Source organism: Gallus gallus, chromosome 3, assembly GCF_016699485.2.
Source record: "Gallus gallus isolate bGalGal1 chromosome 3, bGalGal1.mat.broiler.GRCg7b, whole genome shotgun sequence".
Taxonomy (NCBI): domain Eukaryota; kingdom Metazoa; phylum Chordata; class Aves; order Galliformes; family Phasianidae; genus Gallus; species Gallus gallus.
In genome coordinates, this window is record NC_052534.1 from 60,555,422 (window position 1) to 60,570,583 (window position 15,162).

General features: G+C 34.0%; 1 protein-coding gene across 1 annotated transcript in view; it reads left to right on the top strand.

The window, feature by feature from the left end:
• Window positions 1-15,162, top strand: part of TRDN (triadin) — a 208,455-nt gene that overhangs the window by 83,021 nt on the left and 110,272 nt on the right. The window contains exon 13 of the mRNA XM_040697502.2: window positions 11,576-11,647. Within this exon, the coding sequence (XP_040553436.2) occupies window positions 11,576-11,647 (72 nt within the window). The remainder of the gene's footprint in view (window positions 1-11,575; window positions 11,648-15,162) is intronic.

Consider the following 15,162-nt stretch of genomic DNA (forward strand, 5'->3'; position numbering starts at 1 on the left):
CTCTGTGTCTACAGTGTTCTTACAATACTTGTATCCTCTTTTCTATTGTCAAAAGGTATTCAGTTGTACAGCAGGGATTATTTCCACTACATGAATGTGGTAAGAGAAGTGCAAGACAGTGCCAGTGTGATACTTGCCATTTAATATCTAAAATGATTTATGGAGATACTGATATAAGTATACATTAGTATTTTAAGATCATGGGAAAAAAAAATGCTGTGTAAGATCTGAGAGTATTGAGTAACTAATTTTGAATGTAAAAAAGCCTGCATTCTTTGTGGGACAGCACTGGAGTTAAATACTTGCCGTCTTCTGTTCGGATAGAAAAACACTTTAAACCACTGAACTATTTTTAAGAGTCACTCTTACTTGATTGAAGACTAGGATTTATTGTGGATATATCAGTGGCATTGCCTAACTTTTCACATTGTTACATCAGATTTATATGGGTCTACTTTGTTACAACTGCAGTTCCTCTCATCGTGTATTGATGCAGGAAAAATGAACATATTCAGTAAGAAAATAATGTGATATTTGCTTATTGTTCAGAGAAATTCAGCAAGAGAAACTGCTGGCAGAGTTTCAGTCTTTCAAATTTGCTAGAGAATGCTAGAGAATCCATAGATATAACTATTATTATTATTATTATCATTATTATTACTATTTGGCAGAGGGGGAGAGCTGTTTTCTGTTGCACCTTACCCAGTAGTCCTCTTCTCTAGAGTCTAAAATAAGCAAAACAGATATTTACATTAGCGAAATTCTAAAGGGAGAGTCTGGAAGATGTGAATATTTTCCAGTTTTACTTTTTAAACAAGGAAGGTACCTGACAACCTTGTCCCTCCAGAGGCAGTGCCATACCCCAGAACTTATGGAGACTCATTTAGACTGATGTCTAGATCTGGCAGTTAATTATCCATAGTTGTTTATGAAAAAAAAAACCAACTTCATATGATCAAACTTGTCAGTACATTTGTTTCTGCTGTTGACGTAAATGAAGATGATTCAGTGACAAAAGCATTTATTCCACTAGTGATCTTCTGGGAGACTTCCGAGTACAGTCTGAAAAGAAAGAAGTAATAAACTGAAGTCATATTTTAATTGTTGAAAAATGTCCAACTGATTTATTAATGAGCAATTCTTGCAATAACTTTAGCTCTCATTTAGTGTCTAAGTATTGCTTCTTTACATTTCAATTCTGTTTTACAAAGCTTTGAGAAAAAGTCTACTGGTGTCACTTCAATCTTGTTTTTCTCTGTGACTCCCTCCTCACCCCAGTAGATGTGTCTATTTGGGTAAATTCTGGAATGACATTGATCTTCTAATAGAGACGTTATCAGCACACAATCCTGACACCATCCCACAGTGGCAAAACAGCTATCTATTACTGCCTGTTTATATCATCCCACTGTGAATCAGAGCCAGATGCTGGCACACCAAGCTGCATCTGTCAACACTCTTATGGCACTTTATTGTAACTTTGCCAAAAAAATTTCAAATGACTTTCACTGTCTTAGAAGCAGCTACCCAGGGAATGCTTGGCATTCTGATTCTGTAGAGAGGAACTGATTTCTTTTTTTAATAGTTTACTGCACTCCCTGGAATCAGCTTTGTGATATAATGTAAAGCCAAAACCATTGGTGGTATGAGGCTAAATTCTTGATTTTAATGAAAACAAACCAATTGAATATGAAAGACTATACTAACAAAGTATTGCTGCAGTATTATTACATTTTTATTATTATTCTTAGAATCATAGAATCATATAAACCTTAGAGTTGGAAGGGGCTGTTAAAGGTCATTCAGTCCAACTCCCCTGCAATGAACAGGGACACCGCAGCTAGATCAGATTGCCCACAGCCTGATCCAGCCTCGCCTTGAAAGTCTCCAGGGACAGGGCATCCACCATGTCTCTGGGCAAACTTAGGATAACTAGGGCAATCTTCTCTTATTATATATAGATATTTCATATAGTTCATTCATAGCATTTCAAATCAAAGGTCATTTCAAAAAATTATCTAATAATATCTAAAAAATCTAAAATCAAAAGACTCAGACACTTTAGTTTTGAAAGCAAGTTACTCAGAAAGCAAACAAAACAAAAAAAAAGAAACAAAACTTAGTTTCTAAAAGAAAAATATCAGCCGTAAGAGCATATATATTTGGTTCTTCTTAAATGTTTAATGGTTTCACATGTGGGGAAAAACACAACTGAAAGAAAGAGGCTCATATTCAGTCCTAGACTGAGTAGCTTTTAAAAATCAGTATATTGAAAATAACCTAATGGTTATTTATATTGTAGGTTTTGCTGACGGTATCTGTATTTGAAATACATAGAACTAGTTATTTGTAGGAATTATTAATGATTTTACTCAAGAGATCTGAGATAACATTACAAGCAAGGTTGGAAGCAAAATCTGTTACTAAAGTCAGTGGCAAATACCTCTGACAAACTTCAGTTAGTAGGGTTCAAACTTTATCCTGACAGATTATTCTTCTAGCAAAGATGGAAGTTTCTTTCCCTTTTTTTTTCACTTTGTCTTTCAATACATGGTTATGTAACAGTTGACAGGGTAAATAGCACATAGAGTTCAAAAGACATTCAATGCACACACAAAGCATTAAACATCAATAATATTTTAATATTTTTCTGTTAGGCTTGACAACAGAATCCTTTCATTCCATATGATCTTCATTTATATAATTCCCAGGTGGTGGGGAAGCATTACATTACTAAGCTGCAGTTAATCTTGGGGTGGGGGGGGGGGGGGGGAACATGCATGGCTCATAATTTTAGTCCTGAAATATTTTGCTGGCATATAGTGTCATACTTAAGTACAATTGCAAAATGAGATATTTGTAATTCATTGCACCTCACGTACATATCCAAAAGTTAATTGCCAAACTCTAACCTTTAGATGTCTTTATAGCCAATGGTATGAAATGGAGGCCTCTAGAGAACAATTTAATCCTAAAAGAGATGCCTAAGATACAAAAGATGAATCACCCTTTGAAGGTACCAATTTCTCTCCATTGACTATAAATGGATCCCTCGGGTGACTTATCTAGATTTAACTGCCTAAAAGTTAACTTTTAAAAGTCTAAAGCTGGTTGAAAAAGAGCCTGCAAACATTCAAGAAGTATGCTAAAAATACTCAAGCAACAATTTTGTTCAAATAAAGACATAAAATGACATGTTTTCATATAAGATGGCATTATTAGGAGCAGCTGTTGGCTCAGCAAAGAAATCAGCAATGCTACTCCAAAAAGTATGAAAAATTGAAGAAAAGACAATAGCATTTTGGAAATGATGGAAGTGGAAAAGGAAAAAAAAATATAGAGATAAATAATTTCTTGGAAGTAGATAGAGAGCATTCATTTTCTGAATGTGCCAAACAAAAGAAGCTTAAATATCCTTGGCACACAAAAAAGCTACAATAATGTGTAGCTTTCACTTTAATTGAATTTAAGCCATTTGGAAACTTTTACACTCTGCATGCTTAGAATATTCCTTTATTTCAGAAAATTTCCATTATATGAGTTCATATGTAGGTATGGTAAGTCAAGTCATTTTCCCAAAAATCAGCACAAAGGACTGGAACTCATGAAAGTAGGTCTCAGGACTGTTTGTCTTAAAACAGCCAACTACAGAAAACAAAATATTTCCTGGGAAATGGAAAGGGAGCAGAAGAATCAAACTTAAGCAGAATGAGTTTGGATAAAGAGATGATTATTTCCAATGTTAGAGTCTGTCTGTTCCAGAGTATCTCACCATCCTTCCTACCACTTACAGAACAGCAGAAGCTTCACCGGAAATTGTTTCAGCCTGAAATATTTGAAGCCACGTATACTGTTGTGCTGTAGAAACAACATTTGACGACAAGTGTTACATCAAACTTAACGCCATCAAGTATTTTAAGGGATGTAAATTTTAGCCTCAAATTTCAATAATTCTGTATTATCAATATGATAATTTATTAATAACAAAGAGTCTAACCTTGAAAGGTATTACAAACTTAGCGCCTACCTAATATTTAACTTTCATTGATTTCAGTGGGAGTGAGAAACATGAGTTAGTAGCCAACACCTCTGCAAAACTGTGTCCTAATCCTGATATTTGATCTAATAGCATTTTTCAGCTCTTTTTTCCCTAACTGCAAATTGCAGCATTAAAATACTAACTGCAGAAAAATGCTTATAGACTCACTGTCTTTGGTGATGGTCAAGTAACTTACATTAACCTTTTCTTCCTTTCATTCTGGAAAAAGAATCAGAGAGGTTGAAAACTTCTTGGTTTGTGCTCATATCTATTTGGATTCCGTTGGATTTCCAGTGATTTCTATATTAGCTATATTTGTTATTAGCAAATATCTCTGATTATAGTGAAAGATTTGTGAGAGATTTTGTGTGAGAGATAGTGAGAGATTTGTGTGAGATTATAGTGAGAGATCTGTAATTTGATTTTGCTAATATGATGTTGCCATTGTTTAACAAGACTTAGCACATGCATTCTTTCTTGAAGACAATATAAAGTTTTTGCAGTCCTGAAGTAATGTCCAGTTAGCTTTCCTGAGTTTAGAACTGAGTGTATTTGGACTAATGACAGTTGAAATGACAGTATGTACAGATAAACCAAATACAAATAGTTCACAGATTACTGTGCAGTGATTCCTTGACATAGTCAGTCTATTGCCTTTCACCATAACATCTTATCAGTCCTTTCCATTCTGTTTAAGTGTAGCAGAAAATATTTAATTGCACTGTTTTCTTTTCTCTGTTTTAATTATTTTCCTGTGGATACTTCATATTGCAAAAAGTATTAATCTGTACCAACTCCATACATTCATATTAATTATACTAGGGATTGCTGGACATGATACCAATTTATTTAGGGAAGAGGGAAAAGCTGGATATGTCTCTTCATTTTATAATCTGCTTGTACAGTCTTTTAGCATTTCAGTGTGCAGCAATAGCAGCCCATTATTTTCATAGAATAACTCATTTTCCCTTCCCATGAACTCAGTTTCTTGAGATTTGGCTTTAAATGTTTCTAAACATACCATGTAAGATTATCTTTACACAATAAATGCAGGTGATAAGTAGCGGGAGGAAGTAGAGACAGCAGAGGGAGCTGAGTATCATGTGATGATGACATGGAACAGAAGCAAACCCACGTGAAATGATATTAATAAACTTCCTACTCATTAACTCTTGGCCATGTTGACTAAAATTTGCTACACAATGTACAGCCGAAGTATGGTGCAATTACTGGTGTCATAATGAAGTGGGGATGCTAGAACACTATAAATCTGACATTTCTATTCAGTTTCCTCCTTTTAATGTCAGGCTGTGTGATTTAATGTGTAGTGGAAAAAAAATGTTAAAACTTTATTGCTTAAAAACATTAATCTTTTGAACATAAAAATTTGAACACTTTTCACAAGATACATATTGAGTGAAAGAGGGATTTTGGAGCCTCAGTGTGTAAAAATCTCTGAAAAAGAATTCTCAACAGATATATTGTTGTAAGTGAATTTAACTGCACAGCTCTCTGGTGCGACTAAGATATATTGCAAAAGTTTCTGGTTGAACCAGTAAATCTGGTTGTAGGTTAAAACAGCGAATATCACTCCCATAGCTCTACCCTTGTCTCTCTTTCTTACATCACTTTCATATTTTTTATGCACATTTGTACTATATGAGATACAAAACCATGGAAAAAGAAAAAAATATCAAGCAAGTTCCCACCTGCAAATTTGGTAGCTACATGAAAATGTACAAACTGATGTTCACACAAGCTCTGGGATAATGAGCCAATGGAAATTCATGCTTGTTCAGTTATTAAACCAAGTTGAACAAGACAAAAAATTTCCCTTCAGAAAGTTCATTAAAAAACCTACATGGATTTGCATGTATATGTACATACATGCGTACACGTGTCCATACATGCACAAGTACCTAATATATTGTATAGGTGTAAAAGTGTAATTACAGATAGGAATGCATCATTAAAACTAAAGGATGAAGTCAAATGTCTACATATTAAAAATAGAAGACTATCAAGTTGCTGCTGCTATTTAGTTGGCTCCTTGAGAAAGGAAATTTAATCTTTCACCTTACTATATTCCAAAAAGCATTTAGATTATCAGTTTGCAACCATCCTTCCTGCACCTTTACTGTTAACCTATCAGTCCTTGCTTTTAGCCTAATAGGTGGTTGACCTCCCAAGGCTGTTAGGTTACTTTTAATAAGCTAGGATTTGTTATCTGTGTGTTGAGGGAGGAGTATCTCTCAATAACATGCTTTATGCACAAGTTAGACACTAAGTAGAGTTCCAGTGCTATCTGCACTATTTAAAACCCAAGTGGAACACATAGTTTTAACATTTTCTTATGCATCATAATAATGACTGGGAAATAGCCAGAATATGATACAGAATATGAAAATTTTAAGCTACTAGTAATTGCTAGACATACTGTAAAAATGTATTTCCTCAGTTGATATCAACCCCATGCAAAATGAGATTTTCACTGCATATCAGGCAATTATCCATTTATAAACATCCGTAACCTGAGTGTAATAAAAAAACTGAAATACTTACTGTCTTCCAGGACAGACTTCCCTGAAAACTTCCTTTTATTATACGTTAATTCTATCATAACAGTTAAAAATTGAGTTCCAGAAGGACCATTAAGATTCTATTAAAACTATTTTTTTCCATTTGACAATATTATTATCACTTTTAATTTAGGTAACTAAATTAAACTCGATCACTACTTTTGTCTGGATGATATTCCTTCTGCTATAGTCATCCACATTCACAACATCTCCTCTTGATAGAAGTGGCTGTCTTTATTCCATCTGTCTGTTGAGAATGGAGCCTGTCCCTTGGTAACTCCCAGACTCAGCCAGTGAATTGTTTGAGACGGTGCTACTTGGTACAGATCAAAATTGTCAGATATCAATCAAAACACGTTGCATGCTATGTGTGTTTGCATTCCAGAGCCCAGTAATTTTTCCAGGCACCATTTAATTCACTAGTCTACATCATGTTACCAGAACTATTCTTTTCTCAGAATGATTGTCTATTTAGGGCACTTGCACTTAAGTTCCTTCCTTCCTTCCCCAAAGTGAGTATTGGCATTATTCAGTACAGTTACACAGCCTCTTGATCCTCAGCTATTCTATCACAATGGAAAATGATTTGCTCGTAGTTTTTCATGCACATATACTAAGTGGCAATAACCTTCCTCCAAACAGTGAAAGACTAACTTCTGAAGAATAATGACTAACAACAAGGGAAGCTCAACTTTAACTTCAAGTAACTTACATGTCAAAACTGGAAGCATAGACAGAACAGTGGGATTCCATTAAGATTTCAGTCCTCTAAAAGCATTTTTGGCAGTCTTATCTCATTCTTCTAGTCCATTTCTTTATCTGAGCTTCATGAAACATTTGATCTGAATCTATGTTTCATAATAAATGATTCTGCGAAGAGCTCACTTAACTGATTTTTTTTTTTTTTTTTAAATTTCAACTATCTTTAAGTAAAAATATCACATCTGGGCAAATCAAGATTTATTTGAAGATATTTTTCTGTGCTATTTGAGAGGCACTGCCAAAGCACTGGTATTATGGGCCTGTAGGATTCCTGATGTCCAGATAACTAAAACTTGGATATGAGGAAAATATCAGTGGAGCTGTTGGAACGGGTACAGAGGATGGCCACAAAAATGATCAGAGGACTGGAGCACTTCTTCTATGAGGAAAGGCTGAGGGAGTTGGGCTTGTTCAGTCTGGAGAAGAGAAGTCTTAGGGGAAACCTCATTGCAGCCTTCCAGAACTTAAAGGGAGCTTATAAACAGGAGGAAGACCAACTTTTTACACCGGCATATAGAACATATGGGAATGGTTTTAAACTAAAAGAGGGAGATTTAGTTTAGATATTAGAAAGAATTTTTTTTACACAGATTGTGATGAGGCAATGGAACCAATTGCCCAGAGAAGCTATGCATGCCCCCTTCCTGGAGATGCTCAAGGCCAGGTTGAATGGGGCCCTGGACAACTTGATCTAGAGGGTGACATGAAGGAAATCTTTAATATCTCTTTCAACCCAAGCTGTTCTATGATTCTGTGATATGGAGAAGTTTACAGTCATCATATTCCTTTCCAGAATGGTATAATTTCTCCTTGTATTCAACTGCACCCTTCAGAGTGTTTCTAGTTGTTTTAAAATAATAATAATGCTCACTAGAATGAGAAAAGGAAGGTAATTATAGTTTGTCTTGTATTCCTTATCATGCAATATAAAATCTAAAATATTCATAAACCAAGTGAGAAGGAATTTCTTTATCACATCTCAAATGTTTTAATAAACATCGATGACAGAAATTTCACAGATCTTAAAGACTGTGGCTTAGTTTCAATGAAGTATTCATTTTAGTATCTAGTGTCTTACAGCTTAGGATCTAGTGTCTTACAGCTCCTAATCATCTTTGCAGCATGTTTTTTTCCTTTCAGGCAGTACAGGAAGATACTCATGTCTTAACATGACATTTTTTCTCTTGGTGAGTGCATTCCAATGGGCTTAAAGTCAAAACATTTCATTCTTTGTCAGTCTCCATCAGCTGTATACATTCTCAGATAGCTATTTACAATATCATATATGGAGGTGTCTGTAGCACAACTGCATGAACTGATTAGGCATAGAAATTTATACACACTTTTGTGTTTGCAACTACAAGCCTTTTGGGGAATCAAACCCTAATAAATATTTGTAAAATTATTTAGCTTATCACATGGTGGAAAAACAAAGACTACATGTGAAATGAGGAGCAAAAAAACCATGCCATCTATAAAAGCCGGAGATATGATGTGGCTGCATTTCTAAAGCAGAGTGTTAACTGTATGTCCAATAATAATAATAGTAGTATTCTGTGTAATGACTTCTTGTAATTCATGAATTAGATTGATTATCTACAGAGATCTTTAAACATATCCTGCCTTCCTCTTATTTACATCACAGATATGTCCAACTGGCCACTGCTAGAATCAAGACAGCAGACACCATTCATTCTAATGGTCTGATATACTGAGGCCAATTCTTCATTTTTAATTTATGAATTTTCCATAGTGAAGAGAGCCACATATGCTTTATAACTTACAGAGGAAAGAAAAAGGAAGAGAAAAGAAATTTGACTTACGGTAACCACTTTAACATATTTCATCAAAAGAATGGATAAAATATTTATTCAGCTACTGTCCTTTGCATTCCCATCAAAGTGAATAGAGATACATTTAATAACACATGGAAACATTAAAGAGGCTTTTTATCAGAGTGGATGGAAACCTGTTCAGAACAAACACTCTGGCCTAAGGGAAAGTTTTTGATCTGTGAATCTTAAGATTTTGGAGCTTAAAACACTCTCATATTAGATCATGTGATCAATTTGCATGAAATAAATGATTTGCTTAAAACTTGTAAAACTGTAAAATAGAACTTGACAAGTCATTAGCAATAAGTGGTATCGCACTGGCATTATACTAACTATCACTGGTGCAATCATTAGCAAGCTGCTGCTACAGCAAAGAACAGGAAAATAATGGGGCCATCCTATACTTTGACCTAAAGGTGTTAGGTCAGTGCTCCACACAGTAAATACCACACTGAAATCCAAATTATTGGTTACCTTTCTTTATTACTTACCTACTCAGCATTTTGAGGCACTGTACTTTATTTTTATTACAAAGCAATTGGTGTAAACTGTAAAATGTATCATTTTTTTCCATTTAGCATAGTGATCTAGCATAAATACAAACGAATTTAACATAAAATAAAAACAAATATCAAACAATTGTCCAAGCCTCTAATGAACACTAGCAGAAAGAATAATATTATTTGCTCATTCTTAATTAAAATTTACATTGTTTTGGTTTTCCTTCTGAACTAGGATGTTCAGACTGAAAAAACAGTTAATGAAGTTTCCATACATTGACAGAGGTTATAGATGTAACATTTCTGTTCTCACTAGGAATAAATGCTATTCAGCATCTTGTTAGCCCAGTTAGCAATTTCAAGATGTTTTTTTGAATCTCAAAGTGGAAAATTATGGCTAGACATCTGGATTCCTGAAGTTTGCCTACTGTTCATTTTAGTCACATGAGGCTAGTGACATTCTGTGATGAAATCAATAAATATTCAGTTGTGATTACTGCCACGACAGGAAATACATCTAAAACCTGAGATTTTTATCAATTGTTGTGTAGTGCCTTAAGTGCATTAATTTTGTCAGTGGCTCAGGCATACAAGTCAAGTTTGAGTAGATCCATGTGTGATATTTTATATAAATTAGCAGGTGAACTAAGCTACAAGCTTGCAAATTATTTGTCTGCAATCATATGTATGCTGATGAGATACAAAAACATTTATGGTGCTTAAATTCCACTGCTGACTTCAAGATGATGTTTTTCTCATGGTGCTCAAATCCCACTGCTGTCTTCAAGATGATGTTTTTCTCACGCATTCCCCATGAGTATAAATGCCTTTGTAAACGAGAAGGGTAAGTGTGATACTCCAATTTCCAAGGCTCGTTTCAATCTTTATTCCTCTTCTGAGACTATCACCAAGCAGAAGGCATGCATTTGAGTTTTTGTTGTGAAGCTGGATCTGAAATCTAACAGCCTTATTGCATGTGTGCTCTGGTGCAGTGTGTGCTGGTGCATATGACTGTATTTGTATTGTATTTCACTAATAAATGTATTTCACAGGATACTCAACAAATTGTTCTGTCCAAGTGACAATGACATGATAGCTAATAAAAATAAATCCCAGATATAGAAACAATAGAAGAAAATCAGGAAACCTCAAACTGACATTATAAACCATAAAAGAAATGTGTGCTGTAAATCTGTTTGTGAAAACCTGAAGAAACGAAGTGAAAAATATTTCACTTCAGCATGGAAACTGGGCATCTGTTTAGTACAAAAAGGCCCAATTTAAGTCTACGGGAGACTGTAGTTCATTACTTCAAGAGAGTTGAGGTATTTCACTTGGCAGTGGGAATCTGAAGTTAGGCAGTATTTACAAGTGCACAAACTGTGTGGTGTTGGATAATTAAGAACAGTTCTTGAGGAGGAGAAGCATAATATTTTTTTAGCAGTGTTTCTAGACGTTCGTAATAAGTGGACTAGAGGGAAAAAGATGAAGATCATTTGCCTCCCAGAGAAAATATGCTTTTATTGTAGAATAGACATCATGAATATATAACCTTATTATTATAGTATTATTCTTCTGAAGTTTTTAATCTAATGAAGAAAAATGGACCTATAGGCATTTCAGCACATGCTTGAGTCACTTGGTCTTTATTGATTTAAAATGCATCTCTTAAAGTTAAATCACTACATTTTTTGAGAAATACATTTTATTCCTATGGTGTCTGGAAGATAACAGCTTTTATGTGAAATGTAATATTTTAAACATGAGCAATTCTGAAGGGAAATCATCTTCCTAGTCAATATGCTCAGACTTTTAGTTAATGTATTTTCCATGTTTCTTAACCTGTATATTCATGTGCAGGACATAAGGAAATGGTATCACCTCGTCTTCTTCTAGAACATAGTCCAAGAAAGAAACCAGCAGCTATTGAAGGCAAGTTTGTCTTTTTTTTTCCTCGTTTGTAGGTTTCTATGTATTGACTTGATGCTCTGTTCTACTGGATTATTAATATTTTTATAAGTATAACCTATAACACAAAACCTTCAAGTGTCTAGGCCTAGGAAATGAATTATATAAACATGTTTGCATTGCAAGACCTAAAAATTACTTTCATTAGTCCCACAGATGGCTAAGGGGATTGCCTGCATGAAATAGGTTGCAAACCGAAGCCCAATCTATAAAACAGTTTAGATGGTGTCCAGCTATATGTTGCCATCTAACTATAAAACATAACCAGCATTATCCTCTTAATTTACTTTGGTTAACCTTTGAGCTATTATTATTCAGACTTTTAAAATGGACTATGTATGATGATTTAAAACTACTACTGCAACATGCATTCTTGGTCTCTACAACAAAATACTTATTAACACAAAATATGATAGTCTTCTTATGTAATTATTTAGCAAATTTCACATAAGGAAGTCATTCAGTCACACCACAGAATTTGCTAATAGAGGTCTTAGTTCTAATCTATTCAGAAATAACTTGCAGTAAAAAAAAAAAACAACAAAAAACAACAACAAAAAAAAAACAGCAACGAAAAAACCAACCAACCAACCAAACAAAAAAAACAGATAGGATAGTAGCAGCCTAACTAAGAAGATGCTGCAAGATTTGCTGCATTTGTAAATGGAAAATGAGAGAGAGCTTTTGGCAAAACCTATCTAATGTGATTATTGTGAATCAGAATGTTTGGATAAAGGCAACTAAGTGACTTTGTATCTTTTTTCCCTATTAACTCAAGGAAAAAAAAAAAAAGTTATTTCTTGGTAGATACACTCTTTGAAGGAGTATAAATCAGTGGTTACTGCAACACAGTCAGTATATAAATACATTTGCAGTTCTGCCTGTTTGAGGCAAATGTTCAATCCCTGCTTATCAGCAAAAAGAAGTCCATGCAATGTTAAACATTGTTATCCACCAATTAGCCATAATGGGAAAAAAAAAAAAAAAAAGAAGAGAGAAAAGAAAAGAAGAGAAGAGAAGCGAAGCGAAGAGAAAAGAAAAGAAAAGAAAAGAAAAGAAAAGAAAAGAAAAGAAAAGAAAAGAAAAGAAAAGAAAAGAAAAGAAAAGAAAAGAAAAGAAAAGAAAAGAAAAGAAAAGAAAAGAAAAGAAAAGAAAAGAAAAGAAAAGAAAAGAAAAGAAAAGAAAAGAAAAAAAAGAAAAGAAAAAAATCACATAGTAGAAAAGATGGCTGCATTTGTTGAGTGATAAGCTTAATCTTAAATATAACTGTTATGCAACATGAACTAGCATCAAATTAGCGTGAAGTTCTTGATTTTCAAAATCATGAGGTGAATGCAATTACTGCAATTGCACATGGAAATGAGTATTTATGACCATTTACACATTTCTGTGTTTCATTAGCTCATTTATGCATGCAATTGAGTTAATTGTGAATGTAAATTAGACACTCATTTGGCAAACAAACTGGGGGGCAGATTTTCTGCTCAGAATCATTCAACTAAATTCACTTTAAGGCTCAAGGCCTATCACTAAGATACAATACTCATGCAAGATTTTTGGAATAAAGGAAAAAGGAAAAATTACTTGTGAAATGCTGCTATTAAAAATTATTATAATGTAGTACTGTATGGCTTCTTACATATATGAGAAGCAAACAAATATATATTTCCATGTACAAAGGCTTTAGAAGCCTTAAACTCTGAAGATTTATTTCAGCCCTTGGGAAAATAATTATGTAATTTATGAGAATATTTGACACAATGTCAGAAGAGACACAAAGGAATAGTCTGAGAAATCTGAATCCCTAGAATGGTTAAAGAGACATCTATCTGGTTCTCCTTAATGCTTATCATACCTTTTCTAGTAGTATATTCCTAAATATTACCGAAAGGACTGGTTGAAACAAAATATTGTTTTTATTCTAAATAAAAGTACGATAACTTCTCAGGATAGTGAACAAGTATGATCATTCATTAATTTAGAAATATAATTTAGGGAAGGACTTTGGCAAGCCCTGAAGAAAAGGTAAAACTGTTGGAAATAAGAGAATAATCATCACAGAGAAAAACAAGCTATTTAGACTCTATGCTTTCCAACTCAGCAACATTCAGAGAGTAAATACAAAACTATACAGCTGGTAAAACTTGAAAAGATTTGATTATGTTTTTCTAGATGGAGATGTTTTCATTACTGCTCTGTTTTGTGCCTGTCTTCTTAGGTAATCTTGGACAATTCTTAATTTCTGATAACATGAAAATAGTAGCAGTATGTACCAGATATTTCTAATATTAGTAGGTATTTCAATACCTTAAAATAGAAAGCCTTTCCTGGATAATGTTTAATGCTAATTAGAAATCATGCTCTGCAAAATTCATGAGGTCTTAGACAATCAGCACATTGTTGTTATGTTTTAAATCTCAATCATTTTCAGCTTATCACTGATCTCTCTTCTTTTATCTCTGTAGAAAAACATTTTTTACAAGAAAACCCTAACTTGTATACTGCATTCTCAAAATGAAATATAGAGCACTGAAGTGCATAAATATGAACTGAACTTTTCAGTTATAACCAGGTGGGAAAGTAAAATTATTCGTACTGTTTTAGTCAGGAGGGAAAAGACTAGATCATTACTGTCCTACTTCATGGTGTTTAGGTTCTATTAAAAAAACATTGTGATCCTACATTCAAAGCTCAACAAAGATTTTGAAGTCTTAGTTTACAGATAAAAAAGTATAAGCAAACAAAAGTAAACCAAAAGAAAACAAACTAACAAAAATAACCAGAAACAATAAACAAGAGAAAAAGGGAAAGGGAATCTGTGAAGAGGAAGACGTTGATTCAAACTTCTATTTGAATTCCAAGTCTCCAAACCTTTCCTAACCCACCATGAAATAAAACAACTCATTTTTAATCCTTTCTCTTACCCTTCTTCTGGAAGCTTCACTCCCAGCACCCTCAAAGTAACACTGTGACGCTGCTATCTAAAGAGGAAACTGGTGCTGACTGTAACTTGAACAAATTTGTTTTCTGTGACTCTCTGAATGTCTAGGTTTAACGTGCCTCTCCCATGATTGTCATCTTCACCTCTTTTAACAGTGACTTCTTTTATCCATTGACATCCTATGTCTGCTCTGCAATGAATGTTGGTTCTCTGTGAATCTACATTCTCAGGTCTTGACTTCTTTTGTTCAGATCATACAGTTTTTAGTTTTCTTTATTTCCCCTGAGAAAGACAGTCCTCCCCTGCTGTGTTCTCTGACATGGCTGGGCAATTTCTAGGGAAGATGCTGCAGTTAGACAATATCAAAACTATGTTCAGAAGCTTGGTGAGTTATTAGTAAAGCTTCATATTAATTGTTACAGAAAAGTATGTCTTCATTTTTCCATAAGAGTACCTTTGTGAGAAGGCTGTACCTAAATCCTTCTCTTGGTGAGAAGGTGCATCTTAATACACATTACCCTGTGATCTCCAATAGCAT